Source organism: Pleurodeles waltl, chromosome 9 (genome assembly GCF_031143425.1).
Source record: "Pleurodeles waltl isolate 20211129_DDA chromosome 9, aPleWal1.hap1.20221129, whole genome shotgun sequence".
Taxonomy (NCBI): domain Eukaryota; kingdom Metazoa; phylum Chordata; class Amphibia; order Caudata; family Salamandridae; genus Pleurodeles; species Pleurodeles waltl.
Window position 1 is genome coordinate 975571928 of NC_090448.1, and position 22412 is coordinate 975594339.

Here is a 22412-nt window from a genome sequence, read left to right on the forward strand (position 1 = left end):
CTGAGGCAGTCTCTTCAGACCTGCCCCTTTTCCCTTCTAACACACCCAAGCTGGGGCAACACTAACCCAACTGCACTACAAACAAATAAGTCGATAGCTGCCACTCAACAAGTTGCCTTTCAGTTTTGTACAATGCAAAGTACATCAAGACTAAGTACATTATTAGCAATGCTAAGTCAGCCAAATGTCACCAAAGTAAATTACTAAGTAGATAGAAAAATACAGAAATAGCTATGTGATCTTTACCATAGCCAGGCTGTGTTGTATGCAGCATTTTTAAGTGCCTGAACTTATCTGGAGACACACATTTTATAACTTGTTCTTTGGTGCAAAAACACCACCCTGTGCTGTACAATCTAAATATCTAGCCCATTTCTAACACTCCCTTCTGAGAGAGGATTATAGCCAGAAGTTCCCTCACGGAAAATTCAAACATTTGCAGACAATCATGACTCATGCAGCAACTCACCTTTGGGCATCCAACTTCATAAGTCTTCGCACATCGAAGCAGAACTGGACATCAGTGACTGTGCAGCTGGGATACGCCTCACTGTGAAAAAAGGAAAACTGCTGAGAAGGTCTGGGGGACCCCAGCTCTATCAACAACAATGGCAGGAGTCTAAACAAGCATGTATTGGGCTATAATTAAAAGTTGAAATCAGAGAACAGGAGAAACATGCCTAGTGGAAAGGACATCATAACAAGTAAAAAGAAAAAAAAATCCAAGTGTACCAATTTAGTACTGAACCAGTCTCATATAAACCACGAGAGCCGCTGTCTGCCTTAAGCAATGGACCAGTCTAAAGCAATGGAGCAGTCTTAAGAAAATAATTGATCTCATTCCAGCCACTCGAGACCTATACAACCACTTGAAATAAGACTAATTTCAGCCAGGGATCAGAGTTGAGTTCAACTATGTGGGACCAGGCTAGTCTTTCGGAATCCATTGAAGCCTTGGCCACTTGTGTGACACTAGACCAGCATCACAGGGCACAACTGCGTTCAGGTTACTTGTATTGTACTGGCTGGAGCAGAGATATAATATCAGGCTCAAAAGCCAACAGAGCCCATGTCAACTGCGCAATAGGGGGCTTGTCTCAAATGAGCCAATGGAGCATAGGTCAAACGCATGAAGACAAACCACAATGGGTGTGTCTGCCTTGTGATTCTGAACCAGGCTCACACCAGCTGCATAAGACAAGTTCACCATGGAATAACAGCCCAGTCTCATCCCAGCTACCAAAGATTAAACATATCTGTGATGCTGGTCGAGTTGTATACCAACCAACAAAGTCTAATCGACTAGAAAACAGTCTCATGTAGGTCAGTGGAACCCAGGTTTACCCTGTGATAAAATACCAGTCACTCACCATTAAGTGAACCTCATGCCATTCCTTTTTACGTTGGACCTGCCTAACCACAGCCAATCATGTGTGAAATATCAGCCAGAAATCCTGGGTCACGCCCATTTGATTAAAGTTTGTATTATATCTATATCGGTAATATCAATTTATTTTTTTAATTATTTTGTATGAGATTTGAATTATAAGTGCTCATGAAATGTGGGGAGGTAAAAATATCCTTGTGGTATCATTTTACAGTGCATAAACATGGCATGCATGTCCAGATGCACGCTCTAAGTTGCAGTCAGCTGTAGAACAAGCATCAGCTCTGTGTATGGATCACCAAGACTACACTGTCAATGTTCCTTATTCTCATATGAAAAGAACTTGGAAAAAGTGACACACTTCGGTCCAATAAGCTAGTTAGAGGTGGAATAAAATGTCTGCAGTACTGATCTGTGTACAACCTGTTGATTTCAAGTTTGGTTTTCATCAAATTAGACTCCTACTATAGGTGTCAGAAGTACTGCTACCTTTGAGACGGTTAATAAAGAACCAGATGCCTGCAGAGCTCAGACACCTCATGTGTGTGTAAGCACTTTTCAGAAACCTTTTTAGAAATCTAATAAAATCTCTTTTGTATTATCTGCCCATGGGTGAAGCGGTTAATGCACCACACTCAACTGAAACACTGATTTACTTTGAGCACAAGGGTGAGGTAAACACCAGTCACTAATGAATAGAATAGGTTAAATAGATTTATGGTCTGTAGAGTTGGGATCAGGGATAGGCACTGTTTGTCCATTGTAGTCAGTTGACAGTGGGTAGAAACTGCATGTAGTGATTTCGCCTCAGTCTAGAGGCCAAACAACGGATTTAATTTAGCTCAACAAATAACCACGAGAAGCAATATTACTGAAATCCCCAAGGGTGCAATAGGCATTTGCACCCACCATAGAGCACTTCTGTATAACAGAATGGGCCAAAGAATCATGTGCCATCACTTCTGTAATATTGGTCATCATGCAGGTGCAACTGTGCACCTGTGCAATGTCAAGAGCATTTTCTCATTGGTAAAGGTTGTAGTCACATGCGAATGCCTTTACCCCTGCATCCACCGTGAATTATCAAAGTTAATGCAGGTGAAAACATGGTGTTGGGCATCACACTGACTGTGCAGCACAATGGTGCTGCACAGTCAGTGTGAAAATGATGTACAGTTCCTGCCCACCGACAGTTACTTCTGGAAGAGCCATTGGGATTCCAGGGATCACCTAGCCATTCCTCCACCCAGAGGTGGTTGCTGCATTACAAGGTACCTGCCAGAGGGCAAATCTTTGCTCCCTCTTGAAAAACAGATTAGTAATGTTCTCTTTTAAGTTTAATTAAACAGTAACTGGCAGTGAGAAAAATAATTGAGGTTTCAAGCTGTGGATCTCCTTTTTGCTTTCCTCACCAAACGTAGGAACTCAGGACCTCAGCCTGTGCTGGTGAGGATAAATTTTCCTTTGTGATATGGTGCATAGTTCTGATGTGAGTTGGGCACATCCAATTAGGATGCCTGCTGCACAGACCAGTACAGTGTGCCAGCTTAGACCTCTAGGACCCCAGGTGGCAATAGCCGTTTCACTAGCTGTCTCACTTCTGACCTGGTCTTATCCCAAGCCAGTTACCTTGAAGTGCAAGCTCGCTGACACCGTCCCCAGACAATGGCTGATAATACCGAGTGCTGAATATTACAGGGTGATGAATATCATACATGGTACTAGTCACATAAAGTGCAATATTGGTAGAAGCGCCCAGTGTACAGTATATATCAAATGAGACATTCATTCTTCCTAAGGAAGGTGCTCTGACTGGCTAACTAACCTCAGGAGATGCCAGGAGTGCTCATCAGCTCCATCTTGTACTTCAATAAACTTATGTAAATGCTCAGCATGTAGGGGGATGCCCTTGTCTTCCCAACTCGCACATTAACCTTACTAGCCTTTGGTTAAGGAAAGATAACAGATTAACATAATATTGCATCTTTACCCAACCACATGGCTATAAAGCAGACCGGAGATTAAACCAATTGCCAAAAAAGAGCACAAGAAAAAGCTTTCTTCCTCCCAGAACTGACAAGCCCATTCTGTAGTGTGAAATGGGTTTGAGAATCACTTGAAAGTTGTGAAGATAAAGCTTCTTTACTCACTGGAAATGTTTAACGACCAGGGAGGGGTCTGAAATCTCCTTTGGTATCTGGGTAATCATGAGGGTTCTGCCAACCTGCAGGAAGGAAACCAGAAGTAAAAGTTAAAAAGAAGCAAAGGATTATGGGATATGTGAGGGTGACAGCAGTTCTTAGGTTCCAGGATGGCCAACATCATCACCTGCATATCCTATGTGTTTCCGTATCCACTTCTCAACCTGTTCTATAGGGCTGAAATATGAATTTGTGTTAGGTCTCATTAGAACAGGGGTGTTCCTGTTCAATAATGTACTCTAGGTATTTCAATAGGACTTGTCCATAAGTTGCTTTAAGTGTTGGCCCATTGTGGAAATTGAGGTGCCAGCAGTTGATCAGAAAGGATTAAGATTAAACATTGGATTTCTGCTGGACTACGTATATCCATGATCAGTCCAAATTCATCTACAAAACAATTGTCAATTCTTCTACCTGTACTGACACTGCACCCCTAGCCAGGCAGATGAAATGGCGAGCTTGCAGTCTTTATCTGCTGTAAAATTCTGTGATATTTCTCTACTTCCTATGCAAGGAAACTGTATGTTTTTTCCACTCTTAAAGACATGTGGCTCCTGACCCCTTTTCTCTAGATGCGTGACGACTTACCATGTTCCACTAGAAATTTCTAACTCCTGAAAGGAAGGCAATGAGTGAGGACAGGTAAGGTGTTATCTTTATGGGATGCTCAAGCCTAATGAGTGGGTCTCAACAAAATGGCTGCTACTGTCTTAATCAAGGAGCCGAGTCTCATTTGCAGCCACCTTATGTGCCACTATCAATAATGTGACCATCTGTCAACATATTTCCGTTTGGAATGCCATGGGCTTTGATACTAGATGATTTATGCTTCAGATCAGTATTTTCCAATATGGCACGGAAAAGGTGCTGTTCTTGTCATGTGATGGGTGTAACCAACAAAATGTTAATTTTAAGGTGATCTTGCTTCAATCTGAAGACCAGACAGACTAAGAATAAAGCATAGAGGGGAAAGGATGCAAATAGATAGGGGAGGCTTGCTGGAACAAAACTCTCTTTAGGCATTTTCCAAACGAACTCAGGGAGACACATGGCCTTCAGATAAACGACACAAAAGATCAAAGGCTGGTTGAAAAAATGTCCCCTTGGCCAATCAAAATGGTATTATTATTTTAAATTTTTTTTAATATGCGGTAGTACAGGAGTACTTCAGTACTCCAGGGGGACCCATCTTTCAAACATTACCATATTTTGATTATTAATTTACCCAAAACAGCTGCACAGATTTACACCAAATTACAAAAAGCATGCTTTCAGGGTACAAATCTAGCTTTCTACCTGATTTGATGTAATTCAATTCAGCCGTTTTTTTTTTTGTGCAACGCTTACTAAATTTCCAATGAGAATTTGCATGGGGAAACCATGTGGTCCCTTCCTTTTTTCTCAGCCCCTGCTTCATGGGTCACCCTGAAAGTTTCCAGGAAGGAGCAGAGGTGGATGAATTTGTTTTTCTAAAGTTTCATGAAGGTTTGCCGCACAGCCCCACGGTTATTAGAAAAATAAATAATGCTTTTCTTACAGAAACTCTGACCTAGTTAACACTACCACACAATATAACACTGTGTAATATTATATATATATATATATATATATATATATATATATATATTCAAATCCACTTTCTTACCGGCCATTCAATGTGATGCCCTTGATGTTTTTGAATGGGAAATTACTAAACAGTTGAAAAGTATGAGATATGGTATGAGGGATGTGAAGAATAGGAATTTAACAGGTGTCCGATGGAAAGCCCTCCAAGACTTGAAAATGGATCATACTATGGTCATTAGACAATCTGACAAGGGGGGCAATGTGGTAATTCATGATACCACTAAATATGTGGCGGAAGGAGTGAGACAGCTCAGTAATATTGAGTGTTATAGAAAAGTGAGCTAGGAAAATGTGAAATCAATGAATAAGAAATATCATGGTATGTTGATTGATTGGAGAGATAAGGGACTGATAGAATGGGATGGATTCCTATTTCTTAAATGCGACCATCCGAAAATTCCAATATTATATCTTCTACCTAAGATTCACAAAGATATAGTGAGTCCACCAGGTAGACCCATAGTTTTGGCTATGGATTCTCTGTTGGGAAATTCCTCAAAGTATATCGACTATTTTTTGCGTCCCTTTGTGGAGTCAATACCATCGTATGTGAGGGATACCACATACTTTTTGAAAATCATAGAGGGCATCCAATGGGAAGATGACTTTTTATTATTGATCTTAGATGTTACTAGCCTATATACAAGTATAGGTCATGACTTGGGGGTTAAAGCTATTAGACACATCCTTAGAGTGAGATCATTATCATTGTTCTTCCATTCAGAAATGTTGTGCACCATGACTGAGTTTTGTCTCAAGAACAATTTGTTTATTTTCGATAATCAGTTGTATAAACAAATGCAAGGGACAGCCATGGGCACTTGTTTCGCCCCCAGCTATGCAAATTTGTTCATGGGCTGGTGGGAGGACCAAGTGTCAGAGAGGATTACTCAGTTGATACCAATGTGGTCTTGTGGTGTCGCTTTATTGATGATATCTTCGTAATTTGGAGGGGAGATGAGAGATTTGTGCGGAATTTAAATGATAATTAATATAACTTGAGATTCACTAAACATCTGGACCTAAGTCGTATTGAGTTCCTGGATGTAGAAATTTCTGTAATGAACAAAAGATTAGTGTCCAAATTGTACAGGAAGGAAACAGATGGGAATAGTCTGTTATATGCTCATAGTGCACATCCAACAACTCTGATACATAGTATCCCCTTTGGTGAGTTATTGAGGGTTCGGAGGAACTGTAGTGAGACAGTAGATTTCCATCAAGATTGTGAAGTGATGAGTGAAAGATTCAAAGATAGAGGCTATGGGGTCAGGGTCATAGATCAAGCCAGACGGAAAGTGAAAAGTGTGAGCAGAGATGATATTCTGTACAGGATGAATAAAATTCAGAAGAAGGACAATGATCACATCAGATTTACTACAACTTTCAGTGATCAATCTAATAGTATGGTCTATTTTGAACAAGAGCTGGCACATTTTGCAGACTGATCCAGTTCTGAGCAACTGGATCAATGATAGTCCTCAAATAACATTTAGGAGAAGTAGATCTCTGAAGGATGATTTGTATCGTAATGACATAACATTGAAAGGTAATATCAAGAATAACACAGAAGGAGGCTTTTCCTGTTGTATGAAATGTAAAGCTTGCAAAACCAGGTGTAAGAAACTGAAAATTCCAAGGAGAACAGAAGGTTTTGTGATTAGAGAAAGTTTTGATTGCAATACAACATATTGTTTATTGCTTAATATGTCCATGTGATAAGTTGTACGTGGGAAGCATGATACACAGTGCAACGAAGAGTGTTCTTGAACACAGACGAGCTATCAAGAACTATGACAAGAACTATCCGGTAGCTAGACACTTCTTCAATCAGCATTTTGGCAATGAGAACCTGTTGAGGTTTGTAGTCATTGACCAGGTTAAGATGATTAAAAGGGGTGGTAACACAGAGCGATTATTGCGAATTATGGAGTTGAAATATATAATAGATTTTGAGACATTAGAACCTGTGGGGTTGAACTCCAGTGAAGAGCTAAGTATCCATTTAGGATGATTGATATTCACTTGTAGTATGTTGGGTGATGTATGGTGGTTTTTTAGGGTAGTAGTAAATTTTAGACTAATGAGGACATTACTGTGTTTCAATATAGAATAATTTATTTGGTTTTGTACATGTTAATGGTGGCAGTCAATTATGCAATGTGGGTCTTTTATAGTCAGTCTTTGAATAGTATAAGAGCTCCTTTGTATCTGCCCACTTGGGCGTTATCAATCTTATACTATGGTAGATACATAAGATATAATTATGTGATGAGCACTTGCGCTGTTTACATTGTAAATTTGAATAGATTTTATTAAATGTTGAAAATAAGTTTAAATAACTTTGGATGAAGACAAAAGAACTTTTTTGAAAAAATCGTTTTGAAAAAAAGTAAAAAAATAAAATAAAAAAAAGTATACATTCTTTTTGATTCATAGGAGCTTTTTTGGAATACATGTGCCCACTTGGGCGTTATCAAGTCTGATGGAAATAGGTTAGATCTATCTGATATATATATATATAATAATTTAATCATGTGATGAGTATTTGTGTATTTTACACTGTATAAGTTTTTAAATCTAATGTTTTACAAGCATTATGATTAATATCAGATATGAATTTGACTTTAACTCTCTTGCAGTAGAATATTGTATAGATTACTGTTCATTTATGTTAAAATTGAACATCTTAAGATGGCTGCCGTTTTGAAATCTAAATGGTGTGGGAGCGGTGGTTTCGTCCGTTTTTTTATGTTTATGATGGATTTGGGCTATTTATTTTCATTACTATAGCAACAATCTATCCATGATTAAGGCTGTTGCCGATACGCGTTGGATGTTTTGCTGAATAAACTGTTGTTTTGCACATTGGAGGTGTGCTGGTTCTCCTGATATCTAAAGGGAGTGGTGGAGGATATATATACATATATATATATATTTTTTTTCACTGAAAAATACAATGATTAAAGTGACATTATATTAAGATAAACAAATGGGACAAGAATTTCAAGAATTAATGTAACAAAATCTAAAATACAACAGTTATAGCTTATTCAACTAACTATACTTTCACCTCCAATATACAATGCTTATGACAGCACATATAACATCACTCATGACATATGTACCCAGCCCTCTCCATGTGGTCATTATCAACCCTTCATAACCCTTTTTTATTTAAATTGCTTTTGGAGGTGGACCTCAGTATCCCTTAGTAATTTGAATAATGTTGTCTTGGGTTGCTTTCAGTGATATGAGGTTTTTTAACACTAGTTCTAGTCTCTTTTCAATACCTAAATGTAATGGCAATTTAACCCTTGTTTTTTTCAGTGACATTCTATTTTTTTTTTTATTACATTACAGTTGGAGCACCTAACCTAACTATATATAACATTGCTTTAACCTATAGTTCAATCAATGGATTTCTGTTTTGTTTTTTTAATGATATTACCAGTGCCTGACAATAAGCAAGTACAAAACCATAAAAATTCAGCAGATATATTTAGAGTTCTTTCAAGTAATTATAACTCCTGCCCTGGGGTAACTATAACTCACAGCCTTGCCATGCACAGTTTTCTTTTCAATTTTATTGCAAATGTTGCAGTGATAATATCAAAAATGCCATACAAGATCTCATCAATGATATAATACGTAATTAGCTGTACATGGCGAAGGCCCGAGTTATAGTTACCTTAGGGCGCGAGTTGCAGTTACTTGAAAGAACTAACTCCAACTGTGGACTTTCTATGGTTTTGTATGAGTAAATTCAGAAAGTAGCTATAACGTCTCTGTAACCTTCGGCTTTTTCAGTGAATTTCCATGTTTTTTTTAACGTAAAAAAATATTAATTACTATAAGTTATTCCAATCCCTGCCACGCACGGCTATGGTTGCAAGGCCTTGCCTGCAGCCAAGATCTATAACCACCCAATCCCGCCGTGTGTAGTGCAGGTTGGCCAAAGGGCCCATCTTTCTCGGTGGATCTGTGAGTGGGTGCGTGAGTGTCTGGGTGGGCCTGAGTGGGCGAGTGAATGGGCTCATGAGTCTCTGAGTGCATGTATGAGTGAATGAATTAGTGTATGAATGAGTCTGTGGTTTTTCTTTCAAATATTTTCACATTTGCAAATATTTTACTAATAATTTGCGGAAATACACGATTTTTCACGAATACTGTGCATACTGATGCAAAATGATTTTAAACCCATAGTTTGCCCGAAAAACACACGATAACACACCCCTGTGTTCAGGGTACCTATACCCTGACCCTTATGCCACTTTTGATTGGAATTTTCACTCCTGGGGACTGTGTTCCCTGAAACAAAATGGCAGCCGCAACTTTCTAGTCACGCATGTGCTTTCGCAAAAATTCACTGACTTCCGTGAAATATGTGTGAAATGATTGCAAAGCTGGTGCAGCTAGAGATATACAAATCTTGGATTTCCCTACACTTCTCAAAAACTACTTAATGGATTTACACCAAATAAGTGAAAGCATAATCTGCATACCAAAAGCTAGCTTTATGCAATCTTTGGTGTAATTCTTTTCAGCGGTTCGGGCTGTAGACATGTCCAAAGGTCCTACGGGAATTAACATTGGAAAGGCAACTTTTTTGACACCCCCTTTTTTCTCGGCCCCTGCTTGATGGATCACCCGAAAACTTCCCGTGCGTAACAAGAATCACCCCGCTGCAACACTTTTTGGGTAAAATTTCATTAGGATTCGTCAAACGGTGCCAAAGATATAGCAAGTCAAAAAATGCTTTTTCTATGGAAACATGGTACTAACTATAACTACAAGAGGCAACTGGCTCTGTTGCCAGCCCCCTGCTGCACATGGCCGAAAGCCATAAGTGATGAGGGGTTGCCTGCAGTTTGGGGGGTTGACCAGAGGGACTGACCTGGGCAACCCTTGCTAAGCACACCTAAATGCACTGTGCAGCTTGGGGTGGGCTACATGTGGGGCACTGGCTGCAGGGCCTGGCCACCAACCATGATTGGTAGCGGTTGGATTAACATATGATAAATATAACTTTTTTTTTTTTTTTTTATAAATCTAGAAATTCCCTGAAAGAAACCTAAGGTTAAATTAATGTTATAGTTAAGTGAAATGTTCAATAACATAACATTTTAAACTTTGAAGACCACTGAAATTCACCAGTTATGCTTAATTCCTAAGGTAACTGACTCCCTCCCTTGCCATGAACTGCTAATTACCCTACATATTATATCACTGATGATGTCTTCGACATCATTGATAATATCACTGTGCATGCGGGAGCAAGTACACCATAGGGCACCAGTTATAGTTACTTGTGCGCCTCTCAGGTGCCATGGACGTAACCATTACATCGGTGTACCGGCCCTCGGGGGAAGCGCTAGTGCTCCCCCCGAGGGCCGCCTACCCCAGGTCAGGACCGACCTCCCCGTGACATCTGATGACGTCAGCACGCGATTGTGTGCTGACGTCATCAGAGGTCACCTACCATTGCGATGCGGGAAGAGAAATGCTAATTTTGTTAGGCCAATTTGCCCCCAAGAGGTGCAGAAACCACTAGACACCAGGGATTGGTGTGTGTGTGTATGTGTGTTTTGTTTGGGGGGGCAGCCCTTGGGCAAGGGCTGCTCCCCATGGGGGCACATTACTGTTGGCCATATCTGCCCCCCTTGGGGGCAGACTGGCCTATTTTTGGAAGGCCCATTTGCCCCCAAAGGGGCAGAAAGCCCACCAGAGACCAGGGAAGATTTTTTTTCCAAAATAAGAGGGTGGGGGTATGGCCATACATCCACCCCAAATAAAAAGGGCCAAAGTTGTTCTGCCCACCAGTTGGCAGATGGGACAATTACCCTAGATCCACACCCCGAGGGGGCAGAAAGTCTACTATATGCCAGGGAATAAAATAAAAAAACAAATAGTGGGGTGGTGGCTACCAACCAGTATGGGACTGGTTATGCCCCCACTCCAACTGAAGGGGGAAACAGTCTTTCAGCTCTCCCCCGCATACTAAAACATCTTATCGTACGGCAAGCAAGAGGACATTTGATTATTGTTGGTTTTGGTTTTACATTTGGGCCATGAGAGCTTGGTAACTCTCAAAATCATCCCACTTGGAATGGTGAGGGCTGTACGTTTTAGGATGCTGCCATGTAGAAAAATCCTAGACACATCTAAAAACGAAACATTTGCTTGATTCCAGGGTGGTGTGCTTCACATGCACCCCACACAATGCCCTACAAACCTCCAACTTCGCTGTAAATCACATATTTTTCCCACATTTTTGTGATGGAACCTTCCGGAATCTGCAGGAATCAACAAAATTCCTACCACCCAACATTGTCTCATCTATACCGATAAAAATTCTGCTGCACTTGTCAGCCTAAAAATTTTTTTTTTCAAACTGCCCTTTTGGACCTGTGCTTTGGTTCCCCCTCACTTTTGACATGTTTTTGGCTCGTCACGGTCACAGGCACTTGGCCCACCTACACAAGTGAGGTATGACTATTATCGGGAGACTGAGGGGAATGTTGGGTGGTTGGAATTTGTCCCGGTGCGGTGATCCCACACAGAAATGTGGGAAAAATGTGATTTTTTAGCTAAATTTGAGGTTTGCTGAGGATTCTGGGTAAGAAAACATTGGGGATCCACACAAGTCACAACTCCCTGGACTCCCTCGGGTGTCTAGTCTTCAGAAATGTCTGGGTTTGGTAGGTTTCCCAAGACGGCTGCTGAGCCCAGGACAAAAACGCAGATGCCCTCCCTCAAAAACAGGTAGTATTGTATTTGATCATTTTGATGTGTCCAGATAGTGTTTTGGGGCATTTCCTGTCGCAAGCACTAGGCCTACCCACACAAGTTAGGTACCATTTTTATCTGGAGAGTTGGGGGAAAGCTGGGTGGAAGGAAGTGCGTGGCTCCCCTCAGATTCCAGAACTTTGCAGCACCGAAATGTGAGCAAAAAGTGTTTTTTTGGCCAAATTGTGAGGTTTGCAAAGGATTCTGGGTGACAGAACCTGGTAAGGGCCCCACAGGTCACCCCATCCTGGATTCTCCTAGGTGTCTAGTTTTAAAAAATGTACAGGTTTGGTAGGTTTCCTCAAGTGTCGGCTGAGCTAGAGGCCAAAATCCACAGCTAGGCACTTTGCAAAAAACACGTCAGATTTCAATGTAAAAATGTGATGTGTCCGTGTTGCGTTTCCTGTCGCAGGCACTAAGCCTACCCACACAAGTGAGGTACCATTCTTACCGGGAGACTTGGGGAAAATAGAATAGAAGTGTTATTGCCCCTTGTCTTTCTCAACATTTTTTCCTTCCAAATGTAAGACAGTGTGTAAAAAAGACATCTATTTGAGAAATGCACTGTAATTCACATGCTAATATGGGGACCCCGGAATTCAGAGATGTGCAAATAACCACTGTTATTCAACACCTTATCTTGTGGCCATTTTGGAAATACAAAGGTTTTCTTAATATCTATTTTTCACTCTTTATAGTTCAGCAAATGAATTGCTGTATACGCGGTATAGAATGAAAACCGATTGCAAAGTGCAGCTCATTTATTGGTCTCGGTACCTAGGGTTCTTGATGAACCTACAAGCCCTATATATCCCCGCAACCAGAAGAGTCCAGCAGACTCAACGGTATATTGCTTTTAAAAATCTGACATCGCAGGAAAAAGTTACAGAGAAAACCATGGAAAAAAATGGCTGTTTTTTTCAACTAAAATTCAATATTTTTTTTTATTTCAGCTGTCATTTTCTGTAGGAGAACATTGTAGGATCTACACAAAGGACCCCTTCAGAATTTTGTCTACTTTTCAGAAATGTTTAGCTTTCTGGGAACCAGCATTGGCTTCACACCCATTTCTGTCACTAACTGGAAGAAGGCTGAAAGCACAAAAAATAGTAAAAATAGGGTATGTCCCAGTAAAATGCCAAAATTGTGGTTTTGCGATTCAAGTCTGCCTGTTCCGGAAAGCTGGGAACATGGTGATTTTAGCACAGCACACTCTTTGTTGATGCCATTTTCAGGGGAAAAACCACAAGCCTTCTTCTGCGACCCTTTTTTCCCCCATTTGTTTTAAAGAAAAAAAAAGAAAAAAAAAGAAATGTTCGCTGTATTTTGACTAATTTCTTGGTCTCCTTCAGGGGAACCCACAAAGTATGGGTACCTCTAGAATCCCTAGGATGTTCGAAAAAAGGACTCAAATTTGGCTTGAGTAGCTTATGTGGACAAAAGGTTATGAGGGCCTAAGCACGAACTGCCCCAAATAGCCAAAAAAAGGCCTAGCACCTGAGGGGGAAAAAGCCTGGCAGCGAAGGGGTTAAGGCACCATAGATCCTCGGCAGATCTGTGGTACTGCTGAAACAAAAAAACACTTTTGGGCCCACAGGGGATCCTGTGGGACTCCCCTACAAGGCCTAGGGGGTTAGGGTATGTCTACCTTGCCATCCTGTAATGTTTATTTCTTTTTTACTTTTTTTCCAGGACAGGGCATTTTGTTGATGTGGTGGCTCCAATCAGATCTTATCTTTCGATCTTTAGATCTTATTAATACACACAGATTTTGAACATTAATGTCTCACAAACTATAGAACATATTTCCATCACATCACACAAAGCATATTTTCTGGACCAAGATCTAGCTTTCTGCCAAATTTGGAGCAATTACATTCAACCATTTTTGCAGTATCACTGTTCAATTTTTTCTTCTGAAAACTGAATGGGGAAAATTTGTGTTGGAATTCCCCCCCCCTTTTCTCTGGAACACCACAAAACTTTCCAGGAAGAAGTTGAGGTAGATGAACTGTTTTTGGAAAGTTTTAGGAAGATTTGTCAAACTGCTCCAAAGTTATAAGCAAACCCCAAAAAATAAAAAATAAAATAAATTCTCACGGAAGAGTCCCACAGCATAATGAAAATGCTTGGGGCTTACCCTAGGGGGACCACCCGGATATAAAAATGTAAATAACAAGCCCAGACAGGGCATTTTAGTGTGCTCAATGCTGGAGCAGTGAATAATAAACGAGTGGCTCCTGCTGCTCCTTTATTGTTCAATCTTTTTTTATTTTTTTACTAATTTTTTGGTGGCCAGATGTGCACTGAGGACACTCACATCTTTATTTTTTGTTGGGGGGGGGGTCACAGGGACGATCCAGGGACCCCGCTGAGTCCCTGCAGGCGGCCTAAAGAGCCATGCAGGAGCTGGCAACAGGTTTTTTTCTATTTTGTTAAATAACTGGGCTGCCACAGTGCCCACATGGGGAACCCCACATAATTTGTTTTATGTTAGGAGCTGCGGGGGAAGACCCAGGACCGAAGCTGGCTCCCCTGGTGGGAGTCGGCTCTTAACAGGTGGATGCCCCGGTGTTCACCCCGGGTAAGCACGAGTCCCTTGTTGGGAGCTGTCCCAAAATTCCAGAGGCCCCAGGGTGCTGGCAGAACCAGCTACATTATTTTGCTCCTGGTCACATGGGAAGTGCATGTTTTTTTACCTGCTCCAGCCTGGATGAGAGCAAAGTTCTGTTCCCTGTCTGGGGGCATGCGGGCAGGGTATGCAATGTGTCAGGCTTTGGGTGAGGGCTCTCTAGGGACGATCATTGGCTTGGTGGGGGAGGTGCAGGGGTGCATGTCCCCTCCCTTTAATATTTACATTTAGCCCCTGGGATAAAGTCCCTGAAGTAGCTCCGAGAGTTGGAGAGGAGGGCTGCCTGACCCCATGCCCATTTTAATAATACGGATCCTGGGATGAAAGCTCAGGGAGGGGGCTGCACTCCCTCCTACCAGAAAAATGCCCCCCCCCCCCCGAAAACCCATTCAAGGGTTTGAAAAAAAAAAACAAGGTGGGCTTACCAAACCACCTGGCCTTCAGCCTTTTGGTTTACAATGTTACAGAAACCTACAATGGCACTATTGGAATGTATGTATGTATATATATATATATATATATATATATATATATATATATATAAATATATAAATATATCTATATATATATATATTCTCTGAAACAAAGGTTACAGGGACGTTATAGTTAGGTTCTGAATTTACACATACTCACCATGCACATTTGTCTCATCAATTGTATTACAAATGTTGCAGTGAGAATATGAAAGATGGCATAGAATATGTCATCAATAACAGGTGGAGTAATTAGCTGTGCATGACAAAGGCACGAGTTATAGTTACCTTAGGGCGTGAGTTTTAGTTACTTGAAAGAACTCCAACTATCGCTGCTGAATTTGTATGGTTTTGTACAAGTACATTCAGAACCCAACTATAACGTCTCCGTAACCTTTGATTTTTTCAGCGATTTTCTATGTTTTTTCTAACATATAGTAATTTTTCTTACTATACGTTAATCCAACCACCACCGCCCCCAGGGCCTTTGTCCGTGCGTGGTGGCACTTGGCCACACGACCTGCCCTGTGGCCAGGCCCTGAGAACAACCCCATATAAGCACCCAACCTTGCACTGTGCACAGGATTCTCCCATGCACAGTAGAGGTTGCCCACAGGTCCCTGCTACCAACCCACCCAACCACCAAAACCGATGTTGTGCAAGGCCATTTGCGCATGCACTGCGGAAGTGGTCTGCGGCCTCTCTGGGTGTGAGAATAGGTGTGAGAGGCAGTATCTGGGGGTAGAGTGGCTGTCCGAGTGTCTGTCTGGGTGTGAGACTACATACGTCAGTGTTTTAGTGTGTGCGTCACTGAGTGAGGGTCTAACTATGTGAGTGGGTGTGTGAGGGTCTGACTGGGGCTCTGAGTGAGAGCATGAGTGTCTGAGTGGGTCTGTGAGTGGGTGCATAAGTGTCTGAGTAGATGGAAGAATTGCTTGAAAGAGAGAGCGAAGAGAGGGAGAGAGAGATTTTTTTAGTCTTTGATGTTTGATATACTTAGCGTTATTTGTTTCCAAATTAAAATCAAAATGGTAATATAATATTTGTTTTATTAATAAAAAACAAAACATTGAAATGACTCCATCTGGACTCGAACACCTAAAACTCAGTTTGAAGGTCTGCGACTTTCACACTCAGCTACGGTGTTTTTGTTTTTAAATGTTACTTTTTAGTCCTTTATGGGCTACCTGGGACCGTGAGGGCTCCCTTGTGGCCTCTCCTTATTTATAATATTAAAAATATTTTTTTTTATAATAAAATGCCCTTACAGACTTTGTGGAGCTGCTTCGACAGCAGCTCTGTGCTTGCTGAAGCATTTCATCTCTGTCTCCTTCATGAGTGCAGGGGACAGAGATGAAAGCTCTGCTGTTTGACAGTGGGACCTGTTTTAAAGGTCCTGCTGTCAAACAGCAGAGTGCTTGCTGTGGCTTGGCTACAGCTGAAGATCTGCAGCTAAGCCACAGCAAACAGTTATTTCTGGTGGGTGGGCACCCTGGAACATAGCAGGAGCCAGCCCCCGGGGGTGGCGGTCCCCAGGGCCATCAGAGGCTCCATGGTGGAGGCCACGTGGCCACTTTCCCACGAGAATAGCCCAGGGTGGTCAATGTAGTACATTAGTGCTCTTTTGATGTCTAATGTATGTAGTGCTTTTTCAGCTACAGAATCTGGCTGTGGGAAGAACACTGGTAATTCTACCGTTTGATTCAAGTGGAACGGTGAGATTACTTTTGGTAAAAATGTAGGATTTGTCCGTAGAACTACTTTATTTTTGTGTATTTGAATAAATGGTTCTTGAATGGTAAATGCTTGAATTTCACTCACTCTTCTTAGAGATGTGATGGCAATTAAAAATGCAACTTTCCACGTTAAGTATTGCATTTCACAAGAGTGCATGGGCTCAAAAGGTGGACCCATGAGTCGTGTTAAGACAATGTTGAGGTTCCATGAAGGAACTGGTGGTGTTCTTGGTGGTATAATTCTCTTTAGGCCTTCCATAAATGCTTTTATGACTGGTATCCTAAATAATGAAGTTGAGTGCGTAATTTGCAGGTAAGCTGAAATTGCAGTAAGATGTATTTTTATGGAAGAGAAAGCTAGTTTTGACTTTTGCAAATGTAGTAAGTATCCTACTATATCTTTTGCAGATGCGTGTAAGGGTTGAATTTGATTATTATGGCAGTAATAAACAAATCTTTTCCACTTATTTGCATAGCAGTGTCTAGTGGTAGGCTTCCTAGCTTGTCTTATGACCGCCATACATTCCTGTGTGAGGTCTAAGTGCCCGAATTCTAGGATTTCAGGAGCCAAATTGCTAGATTCAGCGATGCTGGATTTGGATGTCTGATCTGTTGTTTGTGTTGTGTTAACAGATCTGGTCTGTTTGGTAGTTTGACATGAGGTACTACTGAAAGGTCTAGTAGTGTTGTTTACCAAGGTTGTCTTGCCCATGTTGGTGCTATTAGTATGAGTTTGTTTTGACTCAACTTGTTTACTAGATATGGAAGGAGTGGGAGAGGGGGAAAAGCGTAAGCAAATATCCCTGACCAGTTCATCCATAGCGCATTGCCCTGAGACTGATGTTGTGGGTACCTGGATGCGAAGTTTTGGCATTTTGAGTTTTCCTTTGTTGCAAATAGATCTATTTGTGGTGTTCCCCAAATTCGGAAGTAAGTGTTCAGTATTTGGGGTGAATTTCCCATTCGTGGATCTGTTGGTGATCCCGAGAGAGATTGTCTGCTAACTGATTCTGAATCCCTGGAATAAATTGTGCTATTAGGCGAATGTGGTTGTGAATCGCCCAATGCCATATTTTTTGTGTCAGGAGACACAACTGTGTCGAGTGTGTCCCTCCCTGTTTGTTTAGGTAATACATTGTTGTCATGTTGTCTGTTTTGACAAGAATGTATTTGTGGGTTATTATGGGTTGAAATGCTTTCAGCGCTAGAAATACCGCTAACAGTTCTAAGTGATTTATATGAAACTGTCTTTGCTGTATGTCCCATTGTCCTTGGATGCTGTGCTGATTGAGGTGTGCTCCCCACCCTGTCATGGATGCATCTGTTGTTATCACGTATTGTGGCACTGGGTCTTGAAAAGGCCGCCCTTGGTTTAAATTTATACTGTTCCACCATTGAAGCGAGATGTATGTTTGGCGGTCTATCAACACCAGATCTAGAAGTTGACCCTGTGCTTGTGACCATTGTGATGCTAGGCACTGTTGTAAGGGCCGCATGTGAAGCCTTGCATTTGGGACAATGGCTATGCATGAAGACATCATGCCTAGCAGTTTCATTACCATTTTGACCTGTATCTTTTGTTTTGGATACATGGCTTGTATTACATTGTGAAATGTTTGGACTCTTTGTGGACTTGGAGTGGCAATCCCTTTTACTGTGTTGATTGTTGCCCCTAGGTATTGCTGTGTTTGACACGGCAGAAGGGGTGACTTTGGGTAGTTGATTGAGAAACCTAGTTTGTGTAGGGTTTCTATGACATATTTTGTGTGTTGTGAACACTGTATGTGCATGTTGGTTTTGATTAACCAATCGTCTAGGTACGGGAACACATGTATTTGCTGCCTTCTGATATGTGCAGCTACTACTGCCAGACATTTTGTAAAAACTCTTGGCGCAGTTGTTATTCCGAATGGCAACACTTTGAATTGGTAATGTATCCCTTGGAATACAAACCTTAGGTACTTTCTGTGTGAAGGATGTATTGGTATATGGAAATATGCATCCTTTAGATCCAGTGTTGTCATGTAGTCTTGTTGTTTGAGCAGTGGGATTACTTCTTGTAATGTAACCATGTGAAAGTGGTCTGTTGTTATCTCCTCCCAATGTTTGTAAAATTGGCTTAGTCTCCCCCCCCACAGGTGTTATGTGATGGGGATGTGTGACTTGTAAGTCACTGCTTATTTTGAGGAGTTTTGGGGCTTTGGAACTTTCCTCTATTTTTCTGGAATTGTCCCCCTCTATATTGCCCCCGAAAACCTCCCCGCTGATATTGGCTTTGGTAAGTGGGCCTTGTTTGTGATGTTGTGGTTTCTGTAGGTTGTCCTCGAAACCCTCCCCTAAAAGGTGTTTTGCGAAATGTGCCTCTGCTCTGCGGGGAGTAGAGTGCGCCCATGGCTTTTGCTGTATCAGTGTGTTTCTTGAGTTTATCAATAGCAGTGTCGACTTCCTGCCCAAACAACTGCTGTTCATTAAATGGCATATTTAGCACGGCTTGTTGAATTTCCGGCTTGAACCCTGACGTGCGCAGCCATGCGTGCCTTCTTATTGTTATTGCAGTATTTACTGTCCTTGCAGCCGTATCTGCTGCATCCATTGAAGACCGTATCTGATTATTAGAGATACTTTGCACTTGCTGTGCTCTTTTCTGGAACTCCTTGGGTAAGTGTTCTATGAAATGTTGCATCTCATCCCAGTGAGCTCTATCGTATCTTGCCAAAAGTGCTTGTGAATTGGCAATGCGCCATTGGTTTGCTGCTTGTGCTGCAACCCTTTTTCCCGCAGCGTCAAATTAGCGACTCTCCTTGTCTGGAGGTGGTGCGTCCCCCGAGGTATGAGAGTTCGCTCTCTTACGAGCTGCCCCGACAACTACTGTGTCTGGTGTTAACTGCGTTGTAATATAAACTGGATCTGTTGGCGGTGGCTTGTACTTTTTCTTCACCCTTGGAGTTATGGCTCGGCCTTTAACAGGATCCTGAATGATTTGTTTTGAATGTTTTAGCATTCCTGGGAGCATAGGTAGGCTTTGGTATTGGCTATGAGTGGAGGATAGCGTGTTAAGCAAAAAGTCATCCTCAATTAGTTCGGAATGCAAGGTGACGTTATGGAAAGCAGCTGCCCTTGCGACCACCTGTGTGTAAGATGTACTGTCCTCAGGTGGGGACGGCCTGGCAGGGTACGAGTCTGGGCTGTTGTCCGATACTGGAGCATCGTAAAGGTCCCATGCATCGGGATCATCTTGACTCATTGTAGTATGAGTCGGGGAGTGCATCAGTGGATGAGTTGCTACCGGTGATGTGTGCCCTGACGGTGGTGGAGACGGCGGTGGAGTTGTTTTCCTTGCTACCTTTGCCTATGGCTGCTTGTCCTTTTCTTGAAAGGCAAGTCTTCTTTTTATTTTAATTGGGGGAAGAGTGGTTATCTTCCCTGTGTCTTCTTGAATGTGGAGTCTTCTTTGAGTATAGTCTGGCTCTACTGCTTCAAGTTCCTCTCCGAATCTATGCTTTTGCGTTTGGGAGGACAATCCTTGTTCCTCTGTATAGGAACCTGTTTTCGGCTCCGAGGCTGGATGTTTCGGAACCGAAACTTTTTCGGACGTCTTTTTAGGCTCCAAAGAAACCTTTTTAATTTTCGGCGTGGTGGTGTCTCGGTGCCGAACTTGTTCGGTGCCGCTGTCCCGGTGCCGAAATTTCTCTGAGCCGATGTCTCGGGTCCGAGATTGCTGTGTGGCGGTATCTCGACCGGAGTCGGATGACTTCGACACAAGCGTGCCCTTTTTCGGTGCCTTGGATCGTCACCTAATTTTGGGGTTAAGCCATGGCCTGTTGGCGGTGGCGTCCCCTGGGCTTTTGTTGACTTCTCGTGAGTCTTATGTTTCGACGTCTTACTCACGGTTTTCGGCATTTCTTCGGCCTCGAGCTCTTCCGAGTCCAACTCGTGGATAGAGAAAGCTTCCTCTTCCTCCTCGAAACGCTCTTGTCCTGTCGGCGTCTACGCCATCTGCAGTCTTCTGGCTCTTCGGTCTCTTAATGTCTTCCTCGACCGAAATGCTCGACAGGCTTCACAAGTATTCTCCTTGTGCTCTGGAGACAAGCACAAGTTACAGACCAGATGCTGATCCGTATACGGATACTTGTTATGGCATTTTGGACAGAAGCGGAATGGGGTCCGTTCCATCAGCCTTGAAGTCACACGTGGCCGGGTCGACCAGGCCCCGACGGGGGATCGAAAAAAAAACCAAAGGGCCACCGGAGCTCTTCAAAATTCGGTGTCGATCTGTTGTAACTAACCCGATACCGAACGCAAACAATACTGACGTTTTTTCCGAGATTCTAACTAACTTTCCGACCCGAAACACGGAGCAAAAAGTAACACGTCCGAACCCGATGGCGGGAAAAAAACAATCTAAGATGGAGTCGACGCCCATGCGCAATGGAGTCGAAATAGGAGGAGTCCCTCGGTCTCGTGACTCGAAAAGACTTCTTTGAAGAAAAACAACTTGTAACACTCCGAGCCCAACACCAGATGGCGGGATGTGCACAGCATGTGTATCTGCAGCTACACATGCCATCGAACATTATATATATATATATATATATATATATATATATATATATATATATATATATATATATATATATATGTGAGTGTGTGTCTTTTCCTGCCACATAATTCCAGTAGGCTTGCATATAATGAAAAATAAATTGAAAATATAACATTAGCAAATAAACACACCTATGACCACCCAGCACCCCTCCTCAGACGCACCCACCCCCTTGGCCTATCTCAGCCCTGGTAACCCAATCCTTGAGCCCGGCCTACAACAGTTTTTTTTTTTTGTGAAAGGGGGGGTGTAGCAGGGGCGCCGATCTTTGCCCTGGGGACCTCACCTTCTGAGGCCCTGCCTAATTATTAATTTCTTTTTGGGGTGGGAGCCCCTTATTCTCAGCACACGCTTGACGGATAACCCTGAAACTTTCCATGCGCATTAAGAATCCCCGCAACACTTCGTGAAGATTCCTCAAACTTTGCCAATGTCAAAAAACACTATCGTATGGAAACATGGTCCTAACTATACCTGCCTACTGGCGACTGCCAGAAGGTTAAAAAAATATATAAATAAATAAATAATAATAAAAATAAACACATATATATGGAAAATGTCACTTACCCAGTGTACATCTGTTCGTGGCATGAGACGCTGCAGATTCACATGCTTTGCACATCCCGCCATCTAGTGTTGGGCTCGGAGTGTTACAAGTTGTTTTTCTTCGAAGAAGTCTTTTCGAGTCACGAGATCGAGGGACTCCTCCCCTTTCAGCTCCATTGCGCATGGGCGTCGACTCCATCTTAGATTGTTTTCCCCGCAGAGGGTGAGGTAGGAGTTGTGTATTATAGTAATAGTGCCCATGCAATGGAGTAAATATGTATGTACATAATGTGGTTTAAAGCGATATACTTACAAATTTACAAATGTTCAAGATCAACTTCAAACGGCTACAGGCTCCCGGGGAGGCGGGTGGGCGCATGTGAATCTGCAGCGTCTCATGCCACTAACAGATGTACACTGGG

The 22412-nt window shown here is 42.1% G+C and overlaps 1 protein-coding gene across 3 annotated transcripts in view; it reads right to left on the bottom strand.

The window, feature by feature from the left end:
• TMEM63C (transmembrane protein 63C) overlaps nucleotides 1–22412 on the bottom strand; it is a 529797-nt gene that overhangs the window by 199807 nt on the left and 307578 nt on the right. For all 3 annotated transcript variants that reach the window (XM_069208424.1, XM_069208421.1, XM_069208422.1), the window contains 2 exons: nucleotides 3538–3611; nucleotides 470–550 (listed from right to left, as the gene is read on the bottom strand). In XM_069208424.1, coding sequence (XP_069064525.1) covers nucleotides 470–550; nucleotides 3538–3611 — 155 coding nt within the window. The remainder of the gene's footprint in view (nucleotides 1–469; nucleotides 551–3537; nucleotides 3612–22412) is intronic.